The 24687-nt window shown below is 41.9% G+C and overlaps 1 protein-coding gene across 3 annotated transcripts in view; it reads left to right on the top strand.

Annotated features, from left to right (window-relative positions):
• fgf11a (fibroblast growth factor 11a) overlaps positions 1-24687 on the top strand; it is a 109894-nt gene that overhangs the window by 25334 nt on the left and 59873 nt on the right. Inside the window, exons 1-2 of one of the 3 annotated variants that reach the window (XM_046379828.1) lie at positions 8144-8240; positions 8586-9670. The exons of 1 other annotated variant lie outside the window; for it this stretch is intronic. In XM_046379828.1, coding sequence (XP_046235784.1) covers positions 9478-9670 — 193 coding nt within the window. In that variant the 5' untranslated portion in view covers positions 8144-8240; positions 8586-9477. Of the gene's footprint in view, positions 1-8143; positions 8241-8585; positions 9671-24687 lie in introns of those variants that run through there. One more of the 3 variants, XM_046379827.1, reaches the window with a different exon arrangement.

The following is a 24687-nucleotide window of genomic DNA, read 5'->3' as shown; positions in this document are numbered from 1 at the left end:
TCCTTGCACAGCCACGAATTGGAGAGAAAATTTGACAATACTACAAAGTCAAGACAGGCAACAGGGGTTTGGGCGGCAGGGATTTTCCCTGTTTAGTGGCATGTTGGGCTGTTGTTTGGCCCACTGAGTGACAGCTTGAATGGTGGTATAATTAGCTGTAGTCAGAGTTAATCATACAGAGGTTGAGTTCTTGTCACTACTTTATGACCCTACTTTTCAGAGGAAATGGTTCACAGTGATTTCAACTGTGTAACTAAAGTTCAATGAGGGACAATATCTCCATCCATTTTCTATACCGCTTATCCGTCAGGGTCGCGGGGGAGCTGGAGCCTATCCCACCTGACTACAGGCGAAAGGGATTGGTACACCCTGGACTGGTCGCCAGTCAATCGCAGGGCCAACACACAAAGACAGACAACCACACACTCTCACACACAATTAACCTGTGTTTATTAACAATTAACCTAATGTTTTTGGTATTGTGGGAGGAAGCCGTGTGTGCACAGTACACATATAGAAGGGCCCAGATCGGGATTCGAACCTGGAACCCTCTTGCTATGAGGCGACAGTGCTAACCACTGCACCACCGTGCCGCCCGGACAATATCTCATCTCAGTTTATTTCATAGTGCTGACAAAACTTTTGTAAACCCTCAGTTGTTGACCTTTGGCTCTGTTATACACTATACTGTATATCTGGTAAGTAGGTACTTATGTGAAGGGCTTAATGATGATTTTGAGAGAATCATCAGGAATGTGAATTATGTTCACAAAGTTCCTGGAGTATGTCATTTTCATTTTACCTTTCTGTCTTCATCTCATGGCTCTCTGTGGCTGCTTATTCTTTTTCGTTAGTGTCTTGCAAAAATGATCTGTTGATGAAAAAACAAAAAAACCCTAACGTGACTGACTTGTTTTGCACAAACATTTTTGATTAATGATTGTTGTCAACACTGTTGCACTGCTTTCCTTGGGCCTGCTTCACATTAAAAGCCTTCATGTTTCATGGTTTTAAATGGCACAAGCTGGTTGCGCTGAAATGTAAATATATTTTATGGCAAAATGGCGTTTGATTTTAGGAAAATCTGAACTTTAAAGGTTAACATTTAATCCAAGGGGGTAACTGATGTGGAAATACAAACAGTTCTGTAAAGTACTTTTTGGGGAAAGTGTTCAAAATAGAGTAAAGCCCCCAAATTATGTTATAACCTTCAGGCTAAGGGTCAGTGTTGCACGTGACAGTGTCCAGTAAATTGATGAGACATTGTCAGTGTGAAGATTGAAGATCTTGTAAAACAAGCCAACTACACATTAGCATCTTGGTCCTTTCTCACTTGCTGTCACCATTAGCTTTATATGCAGCATTCAGAGAGGCCAGATACATGCATCATATGTTCATTAATGTCTCCAGCCTTTCATATCAATAACAGTTTGGGACCCGTTTGTCTCAGGCACTAATTGACACAGAGGGCTAATGCGTTATTGCATTATTTGAGAAGGAATAACACCACTGAGCCATAATTTACCAGCGTCTAATCCACAGCTGTATCGAGGGATTTAGAGGTGAGCGGGGTGTAACGCACAGATGGGTGAACACCAGCAAGCACACACACAAACCAAATGACAGTCACAAACTCAGTTCATCACAGTTCATAAAACAAGCAAATGATAAACATGCCCCTTTCAGCCTCTTGTATCAGCTTTGACACGACTCCATTTGCGGTTTTATAGATGCACTGTGAGTGTTTTCTGTCTTTATTGGGTCTATTTATTTCTGACACCAAGTCTCGGAAGGACACAGGCTGATATATGAAGTCATGATTTTACTCTGTCTAGTGTGAGTGCATGAATGTATATGATAAAGAGCCACACACACTTTTGTGCATTTTCATCAAGTATGTGTCGCATTCCTTTGCTTTCTGTCTCTGTCTCATGATAACATACATCATGCAGTGGTACAGCCTCCATCACTTCCTTCTGTCTCCATCTTCTTCTATGCTTCTATTAACACGCGTCTGTCCCCCCTTCAGCCTTCTTTGTTACTGTATATGCCTCGAGGGATTATAGATAGCCAAACTGTGATGTATGAATGGTGACATCAAATTGTTGACCTTTTGTTCTATATGTAAGTACTGTTTTCTGCTTTCGTCTCATCAGTGGGGTCACATCTCATAACTTATCTGATGTAATGTTTGAATAAATAATTTTTACATGAAAGTTAGATAAACCACTGGCAGTCAACGTGGGGCTTGAAATAACACATACGTTGTGTTTTTGGTCTTAACCAGCTCTTGAAGGAAGGCTTTTTAGCTGCCACATTCTGCAGTTTATTCAGGAGCCAGCTGCTAACTGTGTCTAAAATTATAACAGCAGTGAAAGCGAACCAAAACAGTGAGGTTACAGGCCAGGCAGCTAAAGGATGAAATGAAACCCATTACAAAGCTCTCCAAAGCTAAGGCTAGTTACAGATTCTGCCAATAACTCTCAGTGGGTTCATCATGTGGAGCAACCCTATTTATACTGTGATATTATTTTAATTGTTTCATTTAATAAAAATATTGATTAAAACTCTCACAAAGTGCATTCAAGGATGCTCCAGCTACTTGAATTCAGACTTGCCTACCAAAGAGCAACTTTTTCCTTTCATGTCAAAGTACTTCTGAATGCCCATTGAATGAACTAACGTTGACTCCTATAGCAAATAAAAACTAGTAACTTTGGAGCAACATCTGGCAACCTGGCACTGACCTCCAGTGCTTATAGTGCAGAATGGTTTTATTTGCATTTAGCAATACAATTTTCCATTTCCCTCTGCTCCTGTGACGTTTTGCAACACTGGCTGTGCCACTGAAAACGGAATATTAGTGAGCTGAGTCATGCAAACTCAATGTGGGATCTGTTTCAAAGAAAAGAAAACAAAAGATAAATGCTGATTACCAATCAATTCTAAAATACTCGAAGTTGCTCTATTTTGCCATGAAACATAGCTTCCAAATTAGTATAATTAATACACTTACAGGTTAATGTGTAAGTCACTTCTCTCATTTTAGAATCAAAATCTCTCTTTCAGAACAGAGGGAAAGAACTCTTTTTAAAGAGGGCCAGTGTTGCTGTCATGAATGTCAAGTGATAACAGGATGGAGGAAGGAGGCTGAGAGAAAGAAGGCAATAAAACCAAAAAAACTGTCTTAATCAGGGTTATTGGAGCCAGAAATAACAAATGAGCCAACATACCTTTACATAATGAGCCTGAGATTAGACTGAGAGGCAAAACAGTAGCAGTCACCTCTACAGTGTCAAAGACGAAAAATAAAGAGAGTTAGATGAGGAGAAAGGGTGGGAGGGGACAAATGAAGAGGGTGAGAGAAATTAGGATAGGAGGATAATAAAGATACAAAGAGAAAGATACAGATGTGACTCTCTCTCTCTCTCTCTCTCTTTCTCTCTCTCAATATATCTATCTATGCATATATATATATATATATTCTCACAGCTTTCAGAAGCTGTGAGGCTGTTGAACTCTGGAGGACCTCTGTAGCCCCTGCTGCTACCCCACATCCCCCACCTAACCCCCTGCACACACACACATCACCCTCCCCTGACAATCACCCACGGATCATTGCACAAAAGCAGCCATCTTGCACAGAACTTTGCACTACTCTTGTCATTTTCACACTACTGCTATATATATTGTTGTCATCTCTGTTCATTGTTTATATTTTTTATTCTGCCTGTTTTTATACTTATGGTGTTATTTTTTATATTTATAGTTATTTTACGTATTTTCGTATTGGGCTTATACCGGGACCAGAGAAACTAATTTCATTCCACCTCATGTTTTTAACATGTGTGAAATGACAATAAAGCTTCTTGAATCCTTGAATCCTTTGCAGCTTTAACAGCTTTCACTCTTCTTAGAAGGCTTTCCACAAGATTTTGGGGTGTTTCTGTGGGAATGTTTGCCTATTCATGCAGTAGAACATTTATGAGGTCAGGCACTGATGTTGGATGAAAAGGCCTGGCTCGCAATCTCCGTTCCAGTTCATCCCGAAGGTGTTCGATGAGGTTGAGGTCAGGACTCCGTGGGCCAGTCACGTTATTCTACTCAGTCTCACCCAACCATGTCTTTATGGACTCTGCTTTGTGCACTGGGGCAGAGTCATGCTGAAATAAAAAGGGGCTTCCCCAAACTGTTGCCACAAAGTTGGAAGCATAGCATTGTCCAAAATGTCTTGGTATGCTGAAAAGGAACCCCGTACCACACCAGAATACAAAAAGAGGCGTGTCTGAATATTTTTTGTCTATATACTGTAATTTATCCAGATTCCTTCTAATCCTGCAAGAATTTCTATAATTAGTGTAGAGTTAAAACTTTCCTTACTATGCCAATACAGAACCTTGTGAATTGAATTGAACTCAGAGAGACATGTGGAGATAACTGGGCCAGTCTGGGTGAGGGGTGGAGGGTGGAGTGATAGATGGAGGGGTGAAGTGGAGGAAAGGGAGTGCAGAGTGGAAAACAATGCTGTGTCTGTCGAGGCCGGATCATGGTGGCATCCGCCGATAGAAACTGACTCGCTCAGAAAACGGATTCATGTCCAGCCACCCGTGGTTGGCATTGGCACACACACACACAAGCTTGTGTAAAGATGTTGCACAAGTAAAAACAAGCCAAGACAGCCCTTTCTCCCACCCATAGCATCAAATACAGTAGCTTGGTCAGTAGCTTCAGACTATGACACTGTAGCTCCTGGACTCACCCGTCTAGTGTGTGGAGAGAGAGAACTAGAGAGTGTGTGCTGGGAAGTTGTAGAGGTAGTTGGATGGGTCAAACATAGGAGACCTAGATTCAAGACCTGTGCAAGTAAAAGTCAAAATCAAATTTGTTTTGGTGCCCAAATGTAGCTTAACTGTGACCTATTTGTAATGTTAACATTTAAAAAGTATCTCAGCAAATTTTATTTTGAAAGTCTGACAAATCATTGCATATTTATTAGTGTTAACTTGACCACAGAGCCCTACAGGTGAAACACTGAGGTTAGAAGGGTTCGAACCATTATAGTTTGAAGCTTATTGGGACACTGACCGAGCTACCTTATTTGACGAGTTGGTAGGGAGAACATGTTGAACAAGCACACAGACACAAAGTAACCATACATCTTTCCTTCCCTTGCCCTCTCTGCCCCTCTTTGTTTGATTGTCTCTCTTTCTCTGTGTCTCTCTGTCTCGGCCAGTTTTCTTGTCTGTCTCCTTGGCAGCTCTGTTCTCCCTCCTGGCACTCTCTGTACCATGTCTTGGCTCGCCCTTGCGGAGTGATGTCTTCATTGCAATCCACCATCGTTTGTTTGTCTGCACCCCCCCCAAAATGAAATCTTGTATCCATACCAGTTTCCATCCTCAAGTTGCTTATTGAAACTGTGTCCTTTAAGCTGCCGGGCTTTTCCAACAGTCTAGGGGATTGTCTTTTTCTCAACGCTGGCCCAGTATATGATTTAAGAGGCAGGGTTGGAGATGGTGGGGTAACTTCCGAATTAAGTTTTTCTTTTTTTTTTTTCTTTTTTTTTTTTGGAGAGAGAGAGAGAGAGAGAGAAGCAAGGGATGCCCTTGAGTGGTGAGTTGGAAAAGATAGCCATGGTGCATTAAAAGGACAGGACAGGGAAGGAGAGAGGAGGAGATAATTACGTTCTTTAACAGCTCAGGAAACTGCAATACAGTAGTGGTCGGTGTGTGTGGGTGTGTGTGTGTATGTGTGTGTGAAGGGGATATCCTGCAGGGTTTTCTCTTCTCCCTCTCTGCTAGGCCAGCAGAAACAGAGAGGGAGAGACCAGCAGCAGGTCTGCCTACAGAATCCCTCTATCATTTTACATTTGCTTTCTCGAGGGAACGCTGACTGCTCCAGGGGGCTGAGGCACTGTTGCTCTGCTGTCATCACAGTTTAATGCAAACCTTGTATCACAAACAGGACTTTATATAGCACTGTGGGCTCAAGCTGCCCTTGGTAATTCTTCACCAGGCCAGTCTAGTGTATGGCTAAAAGAATTTTTCTCTAAACCAGCTGTGTAAAAGTACATGTTGTGATTTAGCTTCAGATGTTTTTAACAGATGTTCAGATGTTCTTCACTCTTCACTGCCAGAGTATCTATGGACCAGGTACTGTACTACAGGCATTACAAAGTGGAAGAGCAGTGTTTCACAGTGGGTAATCAAAGCTCATGTTTATTGCAGTTAATCACCAAGTCAGTAGAGACTTAGTAATGGACTGAGTGAATTCCATGGGCTCTCGGTCAAAAACGCAGCTTCTCATTGGTTGACAGATTCAACCCATGCATGATGGGAATGCCAGATGACCACTAGGAACCTGTCTATCTGTTTTCAACAGATTTAGCACTGAATCAATCGATCATTATGAAGTTATTTAACAAAGTCTCCAAAAGGAGCTTCAAATGGACAAACAGGGACTTCAGCGACATCATATTCTAAATATATAGATCACTTTGTGGTTGTAATGGCTGCCACTCTTCTGGGGGGGCTTTCTGTGGTAACTTTTTGCCCATTCATGCATTAGAGCATTTGTGAGGTCAGGCACTGATGTTGGATGAAAAGACCTGGCTGGCAATCTTTGGAAGTAAGGGGTCTAGCCCAAACCCTGAAAAACAGCCCTATCCCAATATGTTTGTCTATAGTATGTCTATAGTGCATGTCAGTCTCCACTAAACAGTAGATCCACTGATTGAACAACAGATGAAAACTCACAGACCAATATTGAGCCAGTGCTATGGCTCGAGGGATGTCGGCAAAATCAGGTGCAGCAGGGCAAGAAACACAAGATTAATCATCTGTTTTCACTGGCGTAACAATTGGTGTATTTTTAAATGTATTGCTGATTTAAGATTAAAAAGACAAAATGTATCAGAAAATATCTGAAAATACCCAATTTCCTCTTAGCTAGCTCGAGGGGCATGTCGATATGTGTGTGAGATTGACAGCAGCTGCAGGGGTGTGTCCATGCCAGTGTTTGATTGACAACAACTGACTCTCAACAGCTGAGCTCTGGCCGGGCATGAAGAGAAGAAGTAAACAAATTTGCACTTAAAGTTACAAGTCATGAGCAGATACAGTGTTATCAGTGGTCTGAATGAACTCACCACATTACACATCACATTTAACAGTATGTAGACTTCAGTCCTTTTACATTTATACATTTATGTTATTGATATAGAGAACATAGGAAAGTAAGTTTACAGAGCAAACATGCTGTGCCAAATGGCAAAATTTTGGGTCAAAACACTTTTAGTTTAACTTTCAAAAAAAGTGGTTTTGATAGTTTGGCCAAACTGTTAGCTTGTTCACAACCTCATCTCATCTGACTGCTGTTTCTTGCTCTGTTTGTGTATTGTATGTGCAGCATATGCGTGGTTGTGTGACTGACTAACATGTTTGCAGTCGTATGGATGTTGTGACGGGAATGACGCAAGGTCCCGACTGACTCAGACTGTGTCACGGCATCCATATGTCCTTGTCATAGCTGAGAGCAGAATGCTGACAACCTTGCTTAGTTTGTCTCTTTAAGCCAACATCACATCACATCAGATATGGTGAGGTGGAAGTGGGGTGGTGGGGGGCACCCCAACTCTGACCAGGCCCGGCTCAACCCGGCTTGGTATGGCACCAGAGTAGTGATGAAGAATAATATGGGAGATGAGAGGAAGGGACTTTCAGTCACAGACACTGAGGGAGGGATCAGAGTAACAGAGAGGGAGGAGAAAAGGGAGGGAGAATGAAGAGCAAAGGGGAGGGTTTTAGGGAAAAAGACTTCAGAGAGAGAGAGAGAGAGAGAGAGAGTGAGTGAGGGAGGGAGAGTGAGACAGAGAGCATGTGAAGCACGCTGCCAGCGCTCTCTCGCTAATACACTGTGAACAGGGACAAGCAAGAGAGTGAACACAGACACACACACACACACACAGACACACACGTGCTGCCTCTGTCACACCTTACACCTTCACACAGTGCCGCTTCTTTCACACATGTGCGCTGATGCTGTGAGGTGCCTTGTTAGGGGACACGCACTTTTTCCTTGTTTCTCTCTCTCTCTCTCTCTCACACACACACACACACACACACACACACGCACACACACTCTACATGGACTCACACTGTGCAGCTGGACTCAACAGAATCAGACCGGACTGCTGTCACGCACCAGTGGAGACTCGCATGAGCAGCGGCAACACAGCATCTACCGTAAGGCACAGCTACCTGCCAGCACACCCCCCCCCCATTCCTCCTTACTTCATCTCTCCCTCCCTCCCACCCTCCTTCTCTGTCTCCCTCCATTCATTCATCCCTCGTTCTCCCAGCTGCGAGGCGGCATGCGTGGCTGAAGGACACAGCGCTGCACTCTGCTGTGGTGTAGCGCACTGCTGAGAGAGTTGGAGAGCCCGATCTTACATGGGGGATAGAGAGACTCACTGTGCTCCTTCCCTCCCCTCCTCTCTCTCTGTGTACCTGTCTGTCTTTCTATCCCGTCTCTGTCTCTGGGAAATGCTGGATTTATCAAGCTTGTGTCTTTTTTCCTTCTCCTCTCAGGGTGCGGGTGAACGCAATGGTGATGCCAGGACAGCTTGAAATACAGCAAGGAAACAAGTCGCACTCTGTCCAGCAGCGTCCATCCACATCCCTTCATCCTCATCCCAGTTTGCGGAGCTGATACTTCAGGTCGGACAGTTCCTACTTCTTCCCGTACTTCTCTGTCATTGTTTCGAATGGAGAAATTTTACAGGTGAGGGACAAAACGAGAGGAGGAGCTGCAGTGTGTCCCCACAGTGTCACTTTTTTTTTTTTTTTTTTTTTTTTTTTTTGGGAGAGCTGATATTCAGACGTTTTTCATCCCACTGAATTGATTCAGGCTTTCTATCTGTGAGACTGAGCGCATTAAGAGGAATAAATGTGATCTTTGTTTGGGTCTGGTTTCATCATGCGGCGAATGGTTCTGATGCAGAACGTTTTCTGACGGGATTGAGTCAAACTTCACTGAAGCTTTAGGAGGGTGGTGTTCTCGGACTGGGACAGAGGCAGTGGGAGACATCGGCTACGTTGGTTTTTGGGTGGATAACAACATGACTTGTCCTGACAGAGGAACAGTGCCATATCAAGACTTTACCTAAACCTTCCAACCAGAAAGCAAACAGCCAGAAGGACATTTAAAGACTATAGCTCATCAGCCCAAACCTCAAACCGGCTGTGGTCAGTTTTGGGTGGGCCTCCTCTTCTTCCCTCTCTCTCCCTCTTTTTCTGCCTTTTTCTCCATTGCTTTGGCTTGTCCTCAGAAGCTCCCTCCTCCACTCTGTACCCCTCCCTCAGCGGTGCTCCTTCGCCCTGGGTGAGTGGGCAGGGGGGTGGCCCACGGTACCCCCCGACACCTGGGCGCCACAGAGCTGCCAGAGGCTGGTGAGGCAGCGGCAGGGTCAGCGCTGGGAAGATGGCTGCTCTCGCCAGTTCCCTTATTCGCCAGCGCAGGGAGGTCAAGGACCCCCAGACAAACCGACAGATCGCCAGCAAGCGCAAGCCCTGCCCAAAGAGCAACAAGTCGCTCTGCCAGAAGCAAATCCTAATATTAATATCGAAGGTTCGACTATGTGGCAGTCGAGGGAGAAAAATGGAGAAAAGACCAGGTGAGTTCCCATTGGTCTTTCTATTAAAATCTCACATTTTCCAGTTTGTTTCATTCTCCTCATCTTCTCGTCTCCCTTTTCTGTCTCTGCTGGATAACTGGATTTTGATGGTTGACTTGCCAGACTACAGATTAATCCTCAACTGTAAAGCCTCAATAGAGAACATCCCCAGCCTGTAATTTTCAGTTCAGGACTTAATCTGAATCTGGGAAGCATCCCAGCCCATCTTCATGGTAGCTGTACACAACATGTCCTGTAGTTATGATAGTACAGGAAATGGGCTGAATAAATTCCAGCTTAATACACAGATTTTTACCACTGACCAGAGACATTACCTTGCCTGTGTTGTGACTGCAGTGATGACTTTGTGGAGGTGCATGTCCACACATCCCAACACAGGCAAGCACACAACAAACTTAGGCTCATACATGCAGTGATTTAGTATGATATAAAAATGTCAAGAGGTACCTCATTTGCAATTCTGGGTGCCATTACTCTCCCTGTGCTTCCCTCAGGGCAAGTGAAACACAGTGCAAACTGATTTGTCTTGTGTGTTTCCATGTTAAATTGAAATTGCAAAATTATTTATTGAGACTAAATGAGACAGTGACACCTGATCTGTGTGTTTGTGTTGCACGTGATGATGGTTTATGAGGCAAAGATTAGCTCAGTTTTGGGAGTAATGAGTACACAATGTTAATGCCTCACAATAATAAGGTCCTTCAGAGGTCACATAGTTTTGGTGCAATCTTTTGGATCACTGGGTAAATACATTTCTAAATAAAGGACCGTCAGAACTGAGCAGTGAAAACACACACACACACACACACACACACACACACCCACACCCACACACCAGTGGAGCTGGCCATGAACAAAATGTACTTTTGTAGACCAGGCCACTTTTGTCCCAAGGTTTATTTTCATATTAATAGTATTAGTATTATAGTTGCCCCCCCCCCCCAGGAGTCATGTCATATTTTCTTTTCAGGAACTCATATTTGCGTTTTTTAAATGTGTTTTTAAAACACATTTTTTTATCATTGGTGCTAGTTTATGATGTTTTAGTAAGTTACTTTTTAGTGTGTCAGATTTGTTCTGTGTGCTGTGTTGGTGTGTGTCTTTTTGGAAGTCATGTAGTCTTTGTTTTTGATTGAAAACTACTTTATCCTAGCTAGCATGTAGCTAACTTAATACGACAGAATGTGTGTGTTCCCTGAACGAGCTTGTCCTCACTTCATCAGTCTACCTGTGTGCGTGTGTGTGTGTTCGTTCCTTTTCCTACAGTTTCCTGCTTGTAATTCCTCGTACTGTATGTGTGTATCCTTTCTCATCCTGTGAAAGTGTCTTTGAGTGTGTGTGCGCACGTGCTCTGTGATATTTATTACCTCTGTGTGCCAAGTTCATCATGATAATTACGTGGGGAAGCTCTCAAGTTGGAAGCAGCATCTGCCATAGAGGCGGCAGCTCTCTATATTGTAATTACGGTTGTAAAATACGTTGGACAGGCCGTGGCAGTGCCAGCTCTTTGGGAGAAGGCCATGTGTGCACCATGCCCATTCTTTGAGACCTTTTCCTTTTCAGTAGCTTCAGTGTTTTTTCACACTCTATGGATTTATTATGGTAATAGTGAGACAACTTATGGAAGCTGCGGTTAGAGACACATTACCAGCTTCACCATTTCGGGTTGTGATTTACATGGGTCTGTGCTAAGCGCCATGTGTGGCAGTGTGTGTCTTCCTCAGTCTCTCAAGGAGTCTTCATGTATGTGTATGGGTGTGTTCAGTACTGATGACCTCTGGCCATGAGTGTGTGTGTGTACTTGCTGGTGTGTGTGAATATGTGTAAGTTTCTCACTCCTTCTCTGAGCTTCAGCTTGAGGCCACAGTTGACCCGTGGCCAGGAATGAACGACAAGAATTATCCTGAGCCATAGCCTTCACCTCCTCCTCCTCCTCCTCCTCTTCTTCCTCCTCCTCTTCCTCCACCTGGCAGGACTTCAGAGCAGCCTGCTTACAGCTCACATTCACTTTGCTTCCAACCGGCTTCCATTATTCCTACTGGCACCATTTGGCTGCTGTTGGCTTACTGTGCATCCCATGGCTTATATTGTCTTCCATTGCCTTGTATTTTGGTTGGTTCCCATTGTTTTCTGACGGCTTGCATTGTCACATTGGTTTCCTTTGGCTCTCTTGGCTTCTGTTGAACAAAGATTCTCATTTTTTCCCTTCTCATATGCAATCACAATAAAAACAGATGAGAAGATTCTAGGAACTACCTGAGACCCAGTTTTCATGACAGATAACTGCATATATGCAGTATGACATATTAAAGCATCAGTACTTGTACAGGCTTATAATTCATAATACAGGATGAGCATCGCTTTTGAATATGTCACAGGGACAGCATGTCAACATTATACATGAAGGCATTAATGAGTGTTATTATGTTTGCATGTGGGTTAATGTCAAATGACAAGTACCAACCGCAGAATAACCTGACCTGTGGTTTTGTTGTTTTTCTACTGTGTTTTAGTCACTTATAACATCTACCACAAGTTAGACAAGCCTTTACATATTAGACTTATTAGATGGCCAGCACCTATTGGTACTGTGTACCAGTGCCTCTAACTTTGTTTAAAGTAACGCTTCTCTGTACTATGGGAAATTGTTTTTAATTTTGGAAATTGTTTGTACTGGGAAATGTTTGCATGTTCTGGCTTCATCCTCAAACCTGTATCGCAATTAATTAAAGACTGGGTTTGTTTTCAGAACCGAAAAGAACAAGAAAAGAAAAGGAAACAGTATGTGGTGGAAAACTTGGCACACTAACAACAAAAAAAACAGAGGAGATGTAATACTAACACACCTTTACTGTGCTCAACCTGCTTTTGCTTCCTCTGGTGTCAGTCAGTGCTCATGCTGTTACACACCTCCACTCCTCCAGAATGGCCATCGAATGTGAACAAGTGAGGTTGTCAGTTATGTATCAGTATGTAACATTGTTTAATGTTGCCCCCTTGTTTAAAAGACAAAAAATAATGTTTTGGATGAGAAGCAGCAAAAAAAAGAACAAAACAAAACAAACAAACAAACAAAAAACGATCTATCAATTCATTTTGTAATCTTGTCACATCATTTTTAAGATTTTTGCTTATATGTAGTAGTGGGGAAAAAACACTGATTTGTATTTTGATTTCCTTAGATTTTATAGATATGCCTAAAACATTTCAATGGAAATATTACCAGTTCTAACCTTGAGAATAAGCTCTTGTGGCCTTCTTCTTTGAAGTCCAGTATGTTGTTACACTTTCCCACGGATGAACACCTCAAAAATGCCATGTTTGTTTGTGTGTGTGTGTGTGTGTTTGTGTGTGTGTGTGTGTGGATGGTATCATGCATCTAACACTGTCTACTTGTGCGTCACCTTACAGTGACTTCATAGGTTCCCTTTGTGCTGTTGAAGGCCATTTGAGGCTATTGTAGGAGAGGAGGTGTTGTACTTAGAATGGATGCATTGACTGTCTGTGTGTGTGTGTGTGTGTGTGTGTATGTGTGTGTGTGCACTCAAACATTCACTACCTACCTGCTTCTAAGGGACGGATGGATGGGAGAGGGTGACGTGTGTTTGTGTGTCCTGGCCTGACCCACATACCTTCCATTCTTACCTCCTCTCTCACACTGTCATTTCGCATCTCTCCCTACTCTGTCACCCCCTCACCTCTACGAGCACACACACACACAAACACCCTCTAACCCTTGCCTAACCCATACTAATGATGCCCCAGCACTACAGCCCAGTCAGCTTATAACAAGGTCAGCTTGCCCTGCGCAAACACACTCTCAGAAGTGAGCTTGCTATTAGCGGACATACACACTATCAAGTACAGCTGTACACAAGTACATATATCTATAATTCTGAACACACACACTTGCATAAATACATAAAAACACACCTACGCACATCACACAAACTAATAAATCAGTACACACCCAAACACAAACAAATGACGAGATTTCATGGTAATTTGTGTACAGAGTGTGGGAGAGAGATAATTTCGCCCTGTGTCTGTGTATTTGTGTGCGTATGTGCGTACGTGGGGCTGATATGATCTAATGAGGATGTTAAGCCGCCTATTGGATATCAAAGCGAGACCAAAATAGCTTGTGTTGTCCTCTGAAAGCCTGCTGGAGCTGCTGTGGAAGCCCTCCTCTCTGCTGTTAACAGGATAGAAGAACACTCAGAGTTGTAACTGCAGCATGGGGCCAAGTGTTCATCCAGCCACTGCAAATTGGTGTGTGTGTGTGAGTGAGTGAGTGAGTGTGAGGAAGAGGTAGAAGATATGTGCGTTTGTTTGTGTTGAAGATAAACGACAAAATGACGGCGTCATAGTCAGCATGTGCAGATCAGATTCTGCTTTCGAGTGTGTGTGTGTGTGTGTGTGTGTGTGTGTGTGTGTGTGTGTATGTGTGTGTGAGGCTCATTGTTGTGCCGTGATTCATCAGGCCACACTGGCTCCTCTCATTAACACACACTGATTTATCAATAATGTGCGGCAGCGTTTGAAGAGCACACATTGACTGGGGCGATTTACTGCCTCGTAGACCGGACACTCCGGACGGGCCACACCAGCCCTACACACCACCTCTCTCTTTCTCATTCTGTCTGACTCTCTTTCTCTCTCTCTCTTTATCAGCTCTCTCCTTCTCTCCTCCATCCTCTTATTCCATCCTCCAACCCCACTGTCTCACCTGCCTTTCTCCCATTCTCCCACAGCCTTGATCGCCCCGTCCCCCTCCTCCACACCACTCACTTATCTTCTCAAGGACATCTGGCTTTCGTTTAACTGTCTCTCTCTCTCTCTCTCTCTCTCTATCTCTATCCCTCCCTTTCCATTGGTGTCTGCCTGTCTCTCCTCACTTGCCGTATTTTCCCACTGTGTCTAATCATCTTGTCTTTGGGCCAGTCAGTCAGTCACTGGATGCTCCAATGGCAAAGATACTGTCGGTTTTGTGCCGCCTTGTTACGTAACCCTGGACCTGGTGCGAGTGTGATGCATGTCTCACGCATGCAGCCTTAATCTTTCAGTTTTAGTTTGCTTGCTATTTATGTGATCCAGCACAATGAAGTATATGTTAATTTGAATTTCTATACGTTTATGGAACACGTAAGACATGATGAAACTGGTTAAGATGTTTCAGTCACCAGCCAAACACTGCATTTTTTTTGTGCTAGTTCCATTTGTCATCCTTTCAAACTCACTAATTAGTTTTAACTATAGATAAACTGATCTTTATTTTTCGGTTCACCAGGACAATTTGAAAATGGAGATTTGTTATGAATAGTTATATTCAATGTTTATGTTTATTTATGAATTACATGCACACATAGATTTTAGGTTTGCCTTTGCAGTCAGAATTCTGAAGTATGAAGTATGATGCTTTGCTTCAAAACTGTGATGTTTGGTGACACTGTTGAGAAGGATGAGCTCACAACAGCCTAATAACCATTAAAAAATTTCTCAAATCAGCTGATAATCTTTTTGACAAGGATTAATGGTCAACTATAAAAAACAAATAACAAAAACAGGAACAATTCTTCAGTGAGACTCCTTCACAATTAAGTAGAATGGGGCACAACCAAGCTTCTGTGCTTGCGTCATTGGATTTCCCTAATAACATACACAGAGAGTAAGCAAACAATCATCACATCTTGCCCCTCTCACTTGGGTTTTCAAGATATCATCATACAAAACATGTTCAAGTAACTCATGTCGAAACAAAAATAAATAAATTAGCACAAAATATAACTATGTTCTTTCAAAACCATATTTGAAATAATTAGTTTCAAAGGAACTGTATGCTGAAACAAACCAACAGTTTATATTGTTTAAAAGCTTTTTTTTTTCCTCATCTCCCAGCCAACTCAAGAACGTATAGGAACGGGGAGCTAATTATATGTTGATCAGAAGTGAGAGACCAATCTGTTTGTCTGGGACTGAAAGGATGCAAAAAATGAAATTCTTTGTATCTTAATCCTGCAGGTAAAACGAGTGAAAGGCAAGCCAAGTACACCCAGAGTTCAAAGAGTTTAAAGATGCTCCCTCCCTGTGAAACAGATGCAGAATTGAACATCTGTGCGGTAAAACACAGTAAATTAACCTGCTACAAGCCAGTGGGCGTTTGAAATTGCTTCATTACGTTGTTGTTTCTGAAAGGATGCTCAGGAAAGGATTTTTATAGTATTCTGACTGTGGAGGTCCACCAAACTGCGCATAAATATGGCTCACATTTGAACATGTTACTCCATGGCGTCTACAGGTAACAAACAGCAGGTGCATTTATATTCAATCATATAACTGCTTTGAGACTTTGAGAAGGTTTTTTTGGACTAAATGCAGACAACTTTAACTATCTGTCACGTGTCATCTCAAGTACTGCTTTAGTACTTTTGAACTGTGCAGACTCTCACTTCTTTTGCTCATTAGCCACAGACAGTGTCAATGTACACCATCAATCACCAAAAGTAAAAATATCACTGCGCACTTTATGCCATATATTACCAGCAGCTGACGGCCTCTGTTGTTTGGTAACAGGTTCCGCCCTCTGTCTCTGCCAGTGTGGCAGATGTTGTGTATGAAATGGTGCCCGGAATAAATGATTTGGAGATGCTAACATTTGGCCTGTGTGATGATCAATGCGGGCTTTCAGTGCCGCCCCTCCCAACCAATTGATTTATGGAGCCGACCACCATTTGTTTCGCTGCAGAGGGTTTTTGGATGGCCATCAATCATCATTATCAGGCAAAATAGAATATTTCTGGTGCACAGTAGCAGAGCGTGTGTGTGCGCGCGCGTGTATATGTGTTTTGCTTGTTGTATAACAGGGTGAGATAAAACTTTACTTAGTAAGTGTGTGTGAGTGTTGGTGAGGACATGTTTGGTTGTTGCTGGGTTTATGAAGGCTGCAGTGCCCTGGTAGGAATGAGGTGAGCTGCTTGGACTCGGTCTGGTCACATTCTTGGCACGGCACAGCACGGCACTGAGGACACCAGGGTGTTGAGAGTCACATCAAGTGTAATGAGAGCAGGGCAGTGATGACGAAGGGTTTCAGATCTGGAAACTTTGCTCTTCAGATGACCTCCAGCTGAGATCATACCACATGCAGGCACACACACCCCAACAATAAAGTGTGTCCACATGCGTGCATACAAGTCTTAATTTGCATTAGGCAATTTCCGCTCCACTGGGATTGACCGTCTTGATAGTCCAGGTAACAGTGTCTTGTCAGCATCTTGCCTCCTCATCCCTCCCCACCCCAATCCACCTCCTCAGTGTCGTCCTAAAGAAGTGCACTGGCCCTTTAATGAATCTCTGTAGTTAAATCAGAATATTAACATGCTGAGGACGGTAAAGGCAGCATTAGCATTTTATATGCAATCAATTTGCCGCATGGTTTGCGTGCAGAGTTGAGAGGGACGTGTGTCACATGGAGATGCCAGTTTAGGGATACAGGACACAGACACAAACACACACTCTGTCTCTCACACTCACATATACGCACACACCAACAGATACACCACTATGACAAAATACATACAGCACGGTCATGTGTGGAGAATCTGATCTCTTAACTCATCCACAGTGTCACTGACATTAAAAATCATTAAATCATACTTGTGCTGTACCTGCTAAAAATGTGCCTGCTCAGACTGGGCTGATTGCTTGGCCACTTGGCTTTTTCACATCAGTGACGTCTAAACTGACATTAATTAGACCACAGGACCCCCGTTTGATAAGATTTTATCCCAAGGTCTTTCATCTGATATTATTTTTTTCTTTTAGATGTTACATTACAGCGAGTGTAAAACCAATGACCAAAATGCATTTTGTCATTGTGTTACTTAAGGATGGAATTATAGTGAAAATGAATTAAAATAAAATTGAAATAAAATGTAAGTCAGATTTCCTCTTTTTGCTGGTGACACCGTGGAACCCCCCTCAGGAGCCCCTCGGGGTCTTTGTACCCCACTTTGGAAACTACTGGATTGAACTAATTACTTATTTATCCAAAATAGTCAAGCTATTAAAACATTCTCATTCATATTTTAATATTTTATTCTCTCATGTTATGATCATCTAACTACCACACAACTTCTGTGTTACATTAATAATAGAAATACTGGCACATAGCTTTAGTACTTGACTTCAAACGCGTGGTTATGATGTGGATTTATTTCATTGCTGCAGTAATATGCATTTCAGATAATCACAAGCAAAAGTTTTTTTGTGTCATTGTGGGACAAGTAAAGGGACATTTATAAGATTGGAGTGTCTTGGCTTTGGAGAAGGTGATATGTCATACATTTAAACTGATACTGATTTGTTGGGGTAGGCCTTCCTTTAGGTGACTAACATGTGTTTTGATGCTGTCCCCGGTCCACAGTCAGTACTTTTATTGCTTTGCATCCTACATCGATACTTTGGCTACTTCAATGTAAAGAACTTACTTTTCTCTGACATCTCCTACTGTTTAGCCCTGAAGCCCCTCCATTGTACAGGACACCGTTTGATTGGTTATCCAGAGTTTATTAATAAAAAATATGTCACGTGTCCCAATTGTATCAAATTTGCACTGCACGTCCTTGGACCCCCAGCATCCACCACAGGGGAAGTAGATCAGAGGAACAGTTCCTGAGATATTCGGGGGACATACAGACAGAAAAGCAGATAGACTTCTCTCTCTCTCTCTCTCTGTCTCTCTCCCTCTGTGTTTACCTCACACACACACACTCAAACATGTCACCTCAAACTCTTCAAACCTGCTGTGGAGTCATGTGCAAGAATAAACCGGCCTTACAGGGAAAAGCCTCTGTATGCATGCTTTCCTGCTTGCGTCTGTGTCTGATTACGTGATAATTTACTTTGATCACAGAGATCACTGTGGCACCCAAGGATGGTGTAGGATTTACTGACAGGTGCTGTCGACCAAAAGATCAACACACGGCAGCATAGCCTCGGCCCTCATGTTTATCTGTCTCTTTCTGTCTGGTACTAAACTAAGAATGAATGTTACTTTAGAGGCCATAGAGAAGCTAAAGTAGGATGGATATTTGATTGAAGTTCTTAGTCTCCAGTAGTATTCGAATTCTTTAGCCTACATTATGTTCAGTAATTTTAGATGATTAGCTTGGCAGCTGTAAAACTGGATGTTTTGTTAGTTTTAATGAGTCTAAAGCAGCCAGACGTGTTTTGAGAAGCAGACAATTCATTTTCTTTACAGAGGAACTGAGCATGACTGACTGTCTACAAGCTATCAGAGTAAAAAACAAATGCACTGAATGCAAATTATAAAGAACCATGTATTTATTTTTGTTTGCCTTTCAACTATTTTGTCACAAAACTTGCGTAAAAAGCGTTAACTTTTCCCAGTGAAGTCAATTGTAGTAATGGGGAGATCATTTCCTGAAAGACCATTTGTTGATTTTTAAGAAATATAACTCATTAAAATTAATTTCTGGCTTGTGCCTTGCAAATGGTATTCAATTCATCTGAGGCACAAATCTGAGTGTCGGATGTCTCAAAACCTGTTGCAGTGTTTTTTCCCTAATTTGGCTGAAATACCTCTTTAAATTCAAATGTTTGCTCTCGCAATTTACTTAAACCAGAAACTAGCTTTCCTCAAGCAACAGTGATGATTAAGAGAATTCCAGCATTAGTTTTTAATTCAAGCTGAAAAGCAATTCTTAAAAGTACCTTTGAGGTTCCAACTACACAGACTCATTTGATTTCCTGTTTGTCAGCATATCCTCTGAACAGTTTTACATCAAAGTGGTTTTACTGTATGGCAGCATATGACCGTCTTTATAGTGCTGATCAAGAGCAAAATTCATCACATTCATTTGCATTTAACCCTATTCATGATGTGACACTTTGATTTTCCCGGTCTTTTTCTTCATCTGTCTTCGTCAACACCTCTCCACCATTCATTCACTTCCTGTGTTTCTTCCATTTGTCCTTCTGTCTCTCTTACATACACATGGAGCACTCAACATACATGCTGCATTTACTGTACTTAAAGTGCTCTTACCAAGGCAGTACGTGAATAACAATGAATAATGTAACTTGGGCATGTATAGACAGTGGGGGCGAGTGTTTCGGCCATACAGAGATAATTCATTCTGTTACTGTGTAGACGGTGAACAGCTAACCATTCAGGCACTCGCATAATGCACACGCACACAATCTGTGTATACAAATGCATGCGCTGCTGTACAGTTTTGAGGAGAAATGTGACGAATCACAGAGACAGGCATGCAGCTCACATTTGCAGTTGCTCACTTGTTCATGTTGACTGTATGCACACACACATGCACACACATCATAACTGTTGTGGACATTGTATAGGCTTACATTCATTACCTGGAGGCTTAACCACCACCTAACCATAACAATAAACATTAGCTGCCTAATTCTAACCTTAACCTAACACAACCTAACCTGAAAGCAAGTCTTCACCATAATATTTTACATTGTGGGGACTTGGGTTTTGTCCCCATAAGTAAGGCAGATCTTCACAATGTGACTGTGTAAACAGATTTTCGTCCCCACAACTACAAGAATATGCGTGCATGCACACACACACACACACACACACACGCCCACAGAGAGTGATGATAAAAGGGGATAAGGCTCACACATAGCTGTGATCTATACTGTATCAACCTCCTCCAGGCATGATGTGTGCCTTCAAAAGCACATGTGTAGATGTTGGCTCTGGACCTGCGGCACATACATGTGTTCTTTGTGAGAGAATTTGGCGTGTGTTTGCTCCCTTTGAAAAATATACAAATCAGATACTATGTGAATTCCCAAGTGTGTGTGTGTGCCAGAGGTGTGTGGGGGTGCTGATTGCAGCACCCTGTCTACCTGTGGGTTATTCCCCTGTGGTACACAAGCACAGGTGTGTCACGTGTCCTTCACTTTAATCTGCCTTCAATCTGTGAAGCTGGAGACGAGCCAGAGCACAACCTACCCCCCGTCCCCTGCATGCACACAAACACACACACACACACACACACACACACACACACACACACACACACACACAGTACATGTACTCTAGAAATTTCCTCTGTAATCTCAGAAGAGATTTTATGTGCAGATGAGAGGAGCACTTCTTCTAAAACTGGGGCTTTACCTCTGCTATTAAATTATCAATCATGCAATTAGACTGTCTGCAGAGAGGGGTGGAGAGAAAGATGAAGCTAGACAGAGATAGAATGCACTCTTAGTCATTCATTAGGCCTAATATTAAATTTTAACATGTAATTAAATGAGTAAAATCAATGTAATGCAGAATTTCCAATGCTATCCAACCTGTGATTTTTATCAGGAAAAGATAATTTAGTTGACATCAACATACAGTTTTGTTATTTTTCACTGAAAAACTTTCAAAATCTTATCTCATTTGAATTACAGATTATTTGGGCTTATAGATATATTTTTAGAATGAATATTGAATTGAATGGCTGAAGATGGATTTTTATTTGAAGTTATGATCTTTAGGATTTCAGTCCCAAGGTGCACCACTTAAGACAAAAAGATCCCACAAACTGCTCTTGCTTGGAGTCACTATTTATTGATCGTACTTGTTTCGGTCCCTCTGGATCTTTGTCATGAGTCTTTAAACATTTTTCTTTTCGCCAGTGGTAATGCTGGAAAATGTGAAGTTACCTGTCCCCTCTGTTTACAGTGCACTCAAACACACCATGTGTTTGAGGATTTGTATTGTGATGTTGTTTCCATAAAGAAGACAGTTAGCTGTACAGTTTGAAATGACACCAACTGTATCACATCAAATCACTGGCTGCTCTGTGAATCCCTGGTGCATGGGTATACATTTTGTCCTTGCCAATTTCAGTGAAAACCACCATAAACCATATGCTTGTGAATATGGATGCAACGACATCACATTTTTTCAATCCAACCACAAGTAAAAGTACTCACATTTGAGTTCTTGTCGATACTGAGTACCAATATGAGTTCTTATTACTAACGCTGCCTTTCACATATACAAGTATGAGAACAGGAACAGGGTATCGGACAGATACCCGATGCTGGTATCTGTATCGGTGTATCCCTACTTAAGAATATACCTTTTTTCTCTATAGAGGAAATTAAAGAATGACAGTACATCATTTTGCATCATTTTGTTACATGGGCTTTGATATAATGAAAATATTAAGGATTTTAGCTTAAAATGCTCAAGGAATCTGTGTCTTTCAGAAATATATATATAATATAACATAATTTTTGTTATTAATTCTGGTTGGTACTGTTTATTTCTTTCTTTATATACAGCTGACAGATGTTGAGAGAGAATGGGATGTCTTACTATATCCTACTTATCCTCAACATCTTCTCGAGTAGTAGTAAGGTTGGCTGGAACTCAGTTAAAATAATTTTCATTCATTTATGTCAAATTATCTATGTAGATCACACCAGCAGTGGACACCTAAAAAACAAAAGAGAGGATGGAGGGAGGGATCTACTGCTTGAAATCTTTGCAAGTTGAGACGTTGTAAGCTCCTTGAGGTCACTCGGCCATGAAGGACAGCCATTCACAGATATTTATCATCATTATTTTTGAACCATTTCAGCTTTAATAGAGGTTTTGAAGTGTTAAGTGATGGGACAGAGCGGCGGTCGGATGCTAACATTCACAAAGGTCATAAGACAGATTTAAACCCATGATGCTGTCTACCTTGATGACTCATATCTACAGAACATCTCTTGCTCTTTGATTTAAATCATGCCCCATGCATAAATGGATATATTAACATATGTATTCATGTTCAGTGTGTTTCATGTAGTTAGGACATGCACAGATGGAGGGCAAAAGCATTAAATCCTTATAATGAGACCAGATGATATAACTTATTCAGCTGAGTTTCTATCACAAATTCATGTCACACTCAAGGCTCATAATTTCAACTTGTCTCATAGCTCTGATTCTAACCTGAAGACACTGCTTATGTCAGGGTTTGAATATGCACACTGCATAATGCCAGATATTTGTGTGAAACCCAATCCAACAAGGTATCAGTTTATATGGAAGCATCACAGAATTACATCTTTTTCAATGCCCAAAGCCTTCATGGCATAAATTTATGAATCTCTGCTGAAGTTGGCACACAGTTTGCTTGCTTGCAAGAGGATGGAAGTGGACAGATAATGATGACAGAGAGGTAGAGCTACTCAGTAGCAGAAATTGGATGTGACAGAGAACAAACTGAATTCTGAGAGCTGTATCCCAATTAGACAGACCTGTCACAGATTCATACAAGTGTTTGATTTGTGTGGTTCTCTCATATGATCATGACTCAGTTTGTGATCCTCCTGTTCGTAACCCCCGCCCTGAATTCCTACTGAAGTCCCCATGCAAAACTCCTCTGCCTGCTCCCTTCCAACAGGACAGACTCTGCCAAAGCCTCAGCGACCAAGAACACAGACTTTGTGGCAGGACGCCATCTTAGCAGCCAGCACTGAGTAAGAGAGAGAGAGAGAAATCTATTTAATTTATTGCCTGCATCCATGCAGGTTTAAATTCCTTTCTGGAAAGCCTCCATCTCTGTTCGCTCCTAAATCTAATACTGTCTTCATCCTATTTTTTTTATTCTTAATTCTGCCATCAGAATTAAACACCAAAAATGTAAATAAAACACCATATAGACAAAAGTATTTTGGACACATGACCATTACATCGTCAGGGACTTTAATGACTTCACCTGAAATCGTCCTCCCCCTTTGCAGCTATAACAACTTCCACTCTTCTAGGAAGACTTTCCACAAATTTTGGAGTGTTTCTGTAGGATTTTCCCCATTCATGCAGTAGAGCGTTTGAGAGGTCAGGCACCGACGTTTGATGAAAGGCGTGGTTCAGTGGGGTTGAGGTCAGGGCTCTGTGTGAGCCAGTCAAGTTCTTCCACACCAGACTCATCCAACCATGTCTTCATGGACTTTGCTTTGTGCACTTGGTCACAGTCATGCTGGAGTAGAAAAAGGCCTTCTCCAAACTGTTGCCACAAAGTTCGAAGCATAGCATTGTCTTGGTATGCTGAAGCATTAAGATTTCCCTTTACTGGAAGTAAGGGACCGAGCCCAACCCCTGATAAACTCCCCCTGTTTACTTCTGTCCACAAAGTGTATGTCAAATGGGTGGACAGCACTTATAACTTATTGTTTGGGCACCACAATTGCATTATCCTGTTTCAGCACTGCAGAAGCACCGTTTAGTGATTAGTAACTGAGAACCAATTCACCCATAAAAGCAAAGTTGCTACAAAGCTAGCAAGCAACCCGGGTACATTCAAAAAATAAAAGTAAATAAATAAATAAAATAGCCACAAAAGTCTACATCATAAAATAACTCTTTAAAAGGAGAAAATTTTGAAGAAAAAAAAACTTAAAATGTGCACCAACAGCATGTCAGGCTGCTTTTTCGGAGGTGTGCCTACGGTGACCAAAATAGACTTAACATACAGCTTTGATTTCAAGTGAATGCAAATTCATTTGCATTTATCGGATACTGTCAGCAAAGCAGCAGCCCCTTCGTGAGGAAGGTTCATCAGCATTTGCCAGTTCCATTCAGTCCTTTGAGACACTGTGATGAATACAAAAACACATCCACAGAAGCCCATTTCCACAAGTAATAGCCATTTTTCTTTAGCTCTTTTGTTGAGAAAAATAAGTATGAAAAAAGAAACAACTGATTTTATTAAAAGTGTGTGTGTCATTCATATAGAACTTTATTAAGAAATGTGTAGTGAAGTGAAGCACCCACTCTCCTCTGAGAGATGGTGGTGATTAAATCAGCTAGATGTAACCAGGAGAAAAGAGGAGGATGGAGGGATAAAAAGAGACAAGAGTTATCCCTCAAGTCAGGAGGTGTAGGGAAGACAAGACACGAATAAAGCTTGTACTGACTGTGTTTTAAGGGTCTTACATTCATGATGGCA

This window comes from Scatophagus argus, chromosome 23 (assembly GCF_020382885.2).
Source record: "Scatophagus argus isolate fScaArg1 chromosome 23, fScaArg1.pri, whole genome shotgun sequence".
Lineage (NCBI taxonomy): Eukaryota > Metazoa > Chordata > Actinopteri > Scatophagidae > Scatophagus > Scatophagus argus.
Note: the sequence above shows the minus strand (reverse complement) of the source record. Positions and strands in the feature narration are given on the sequence as shown.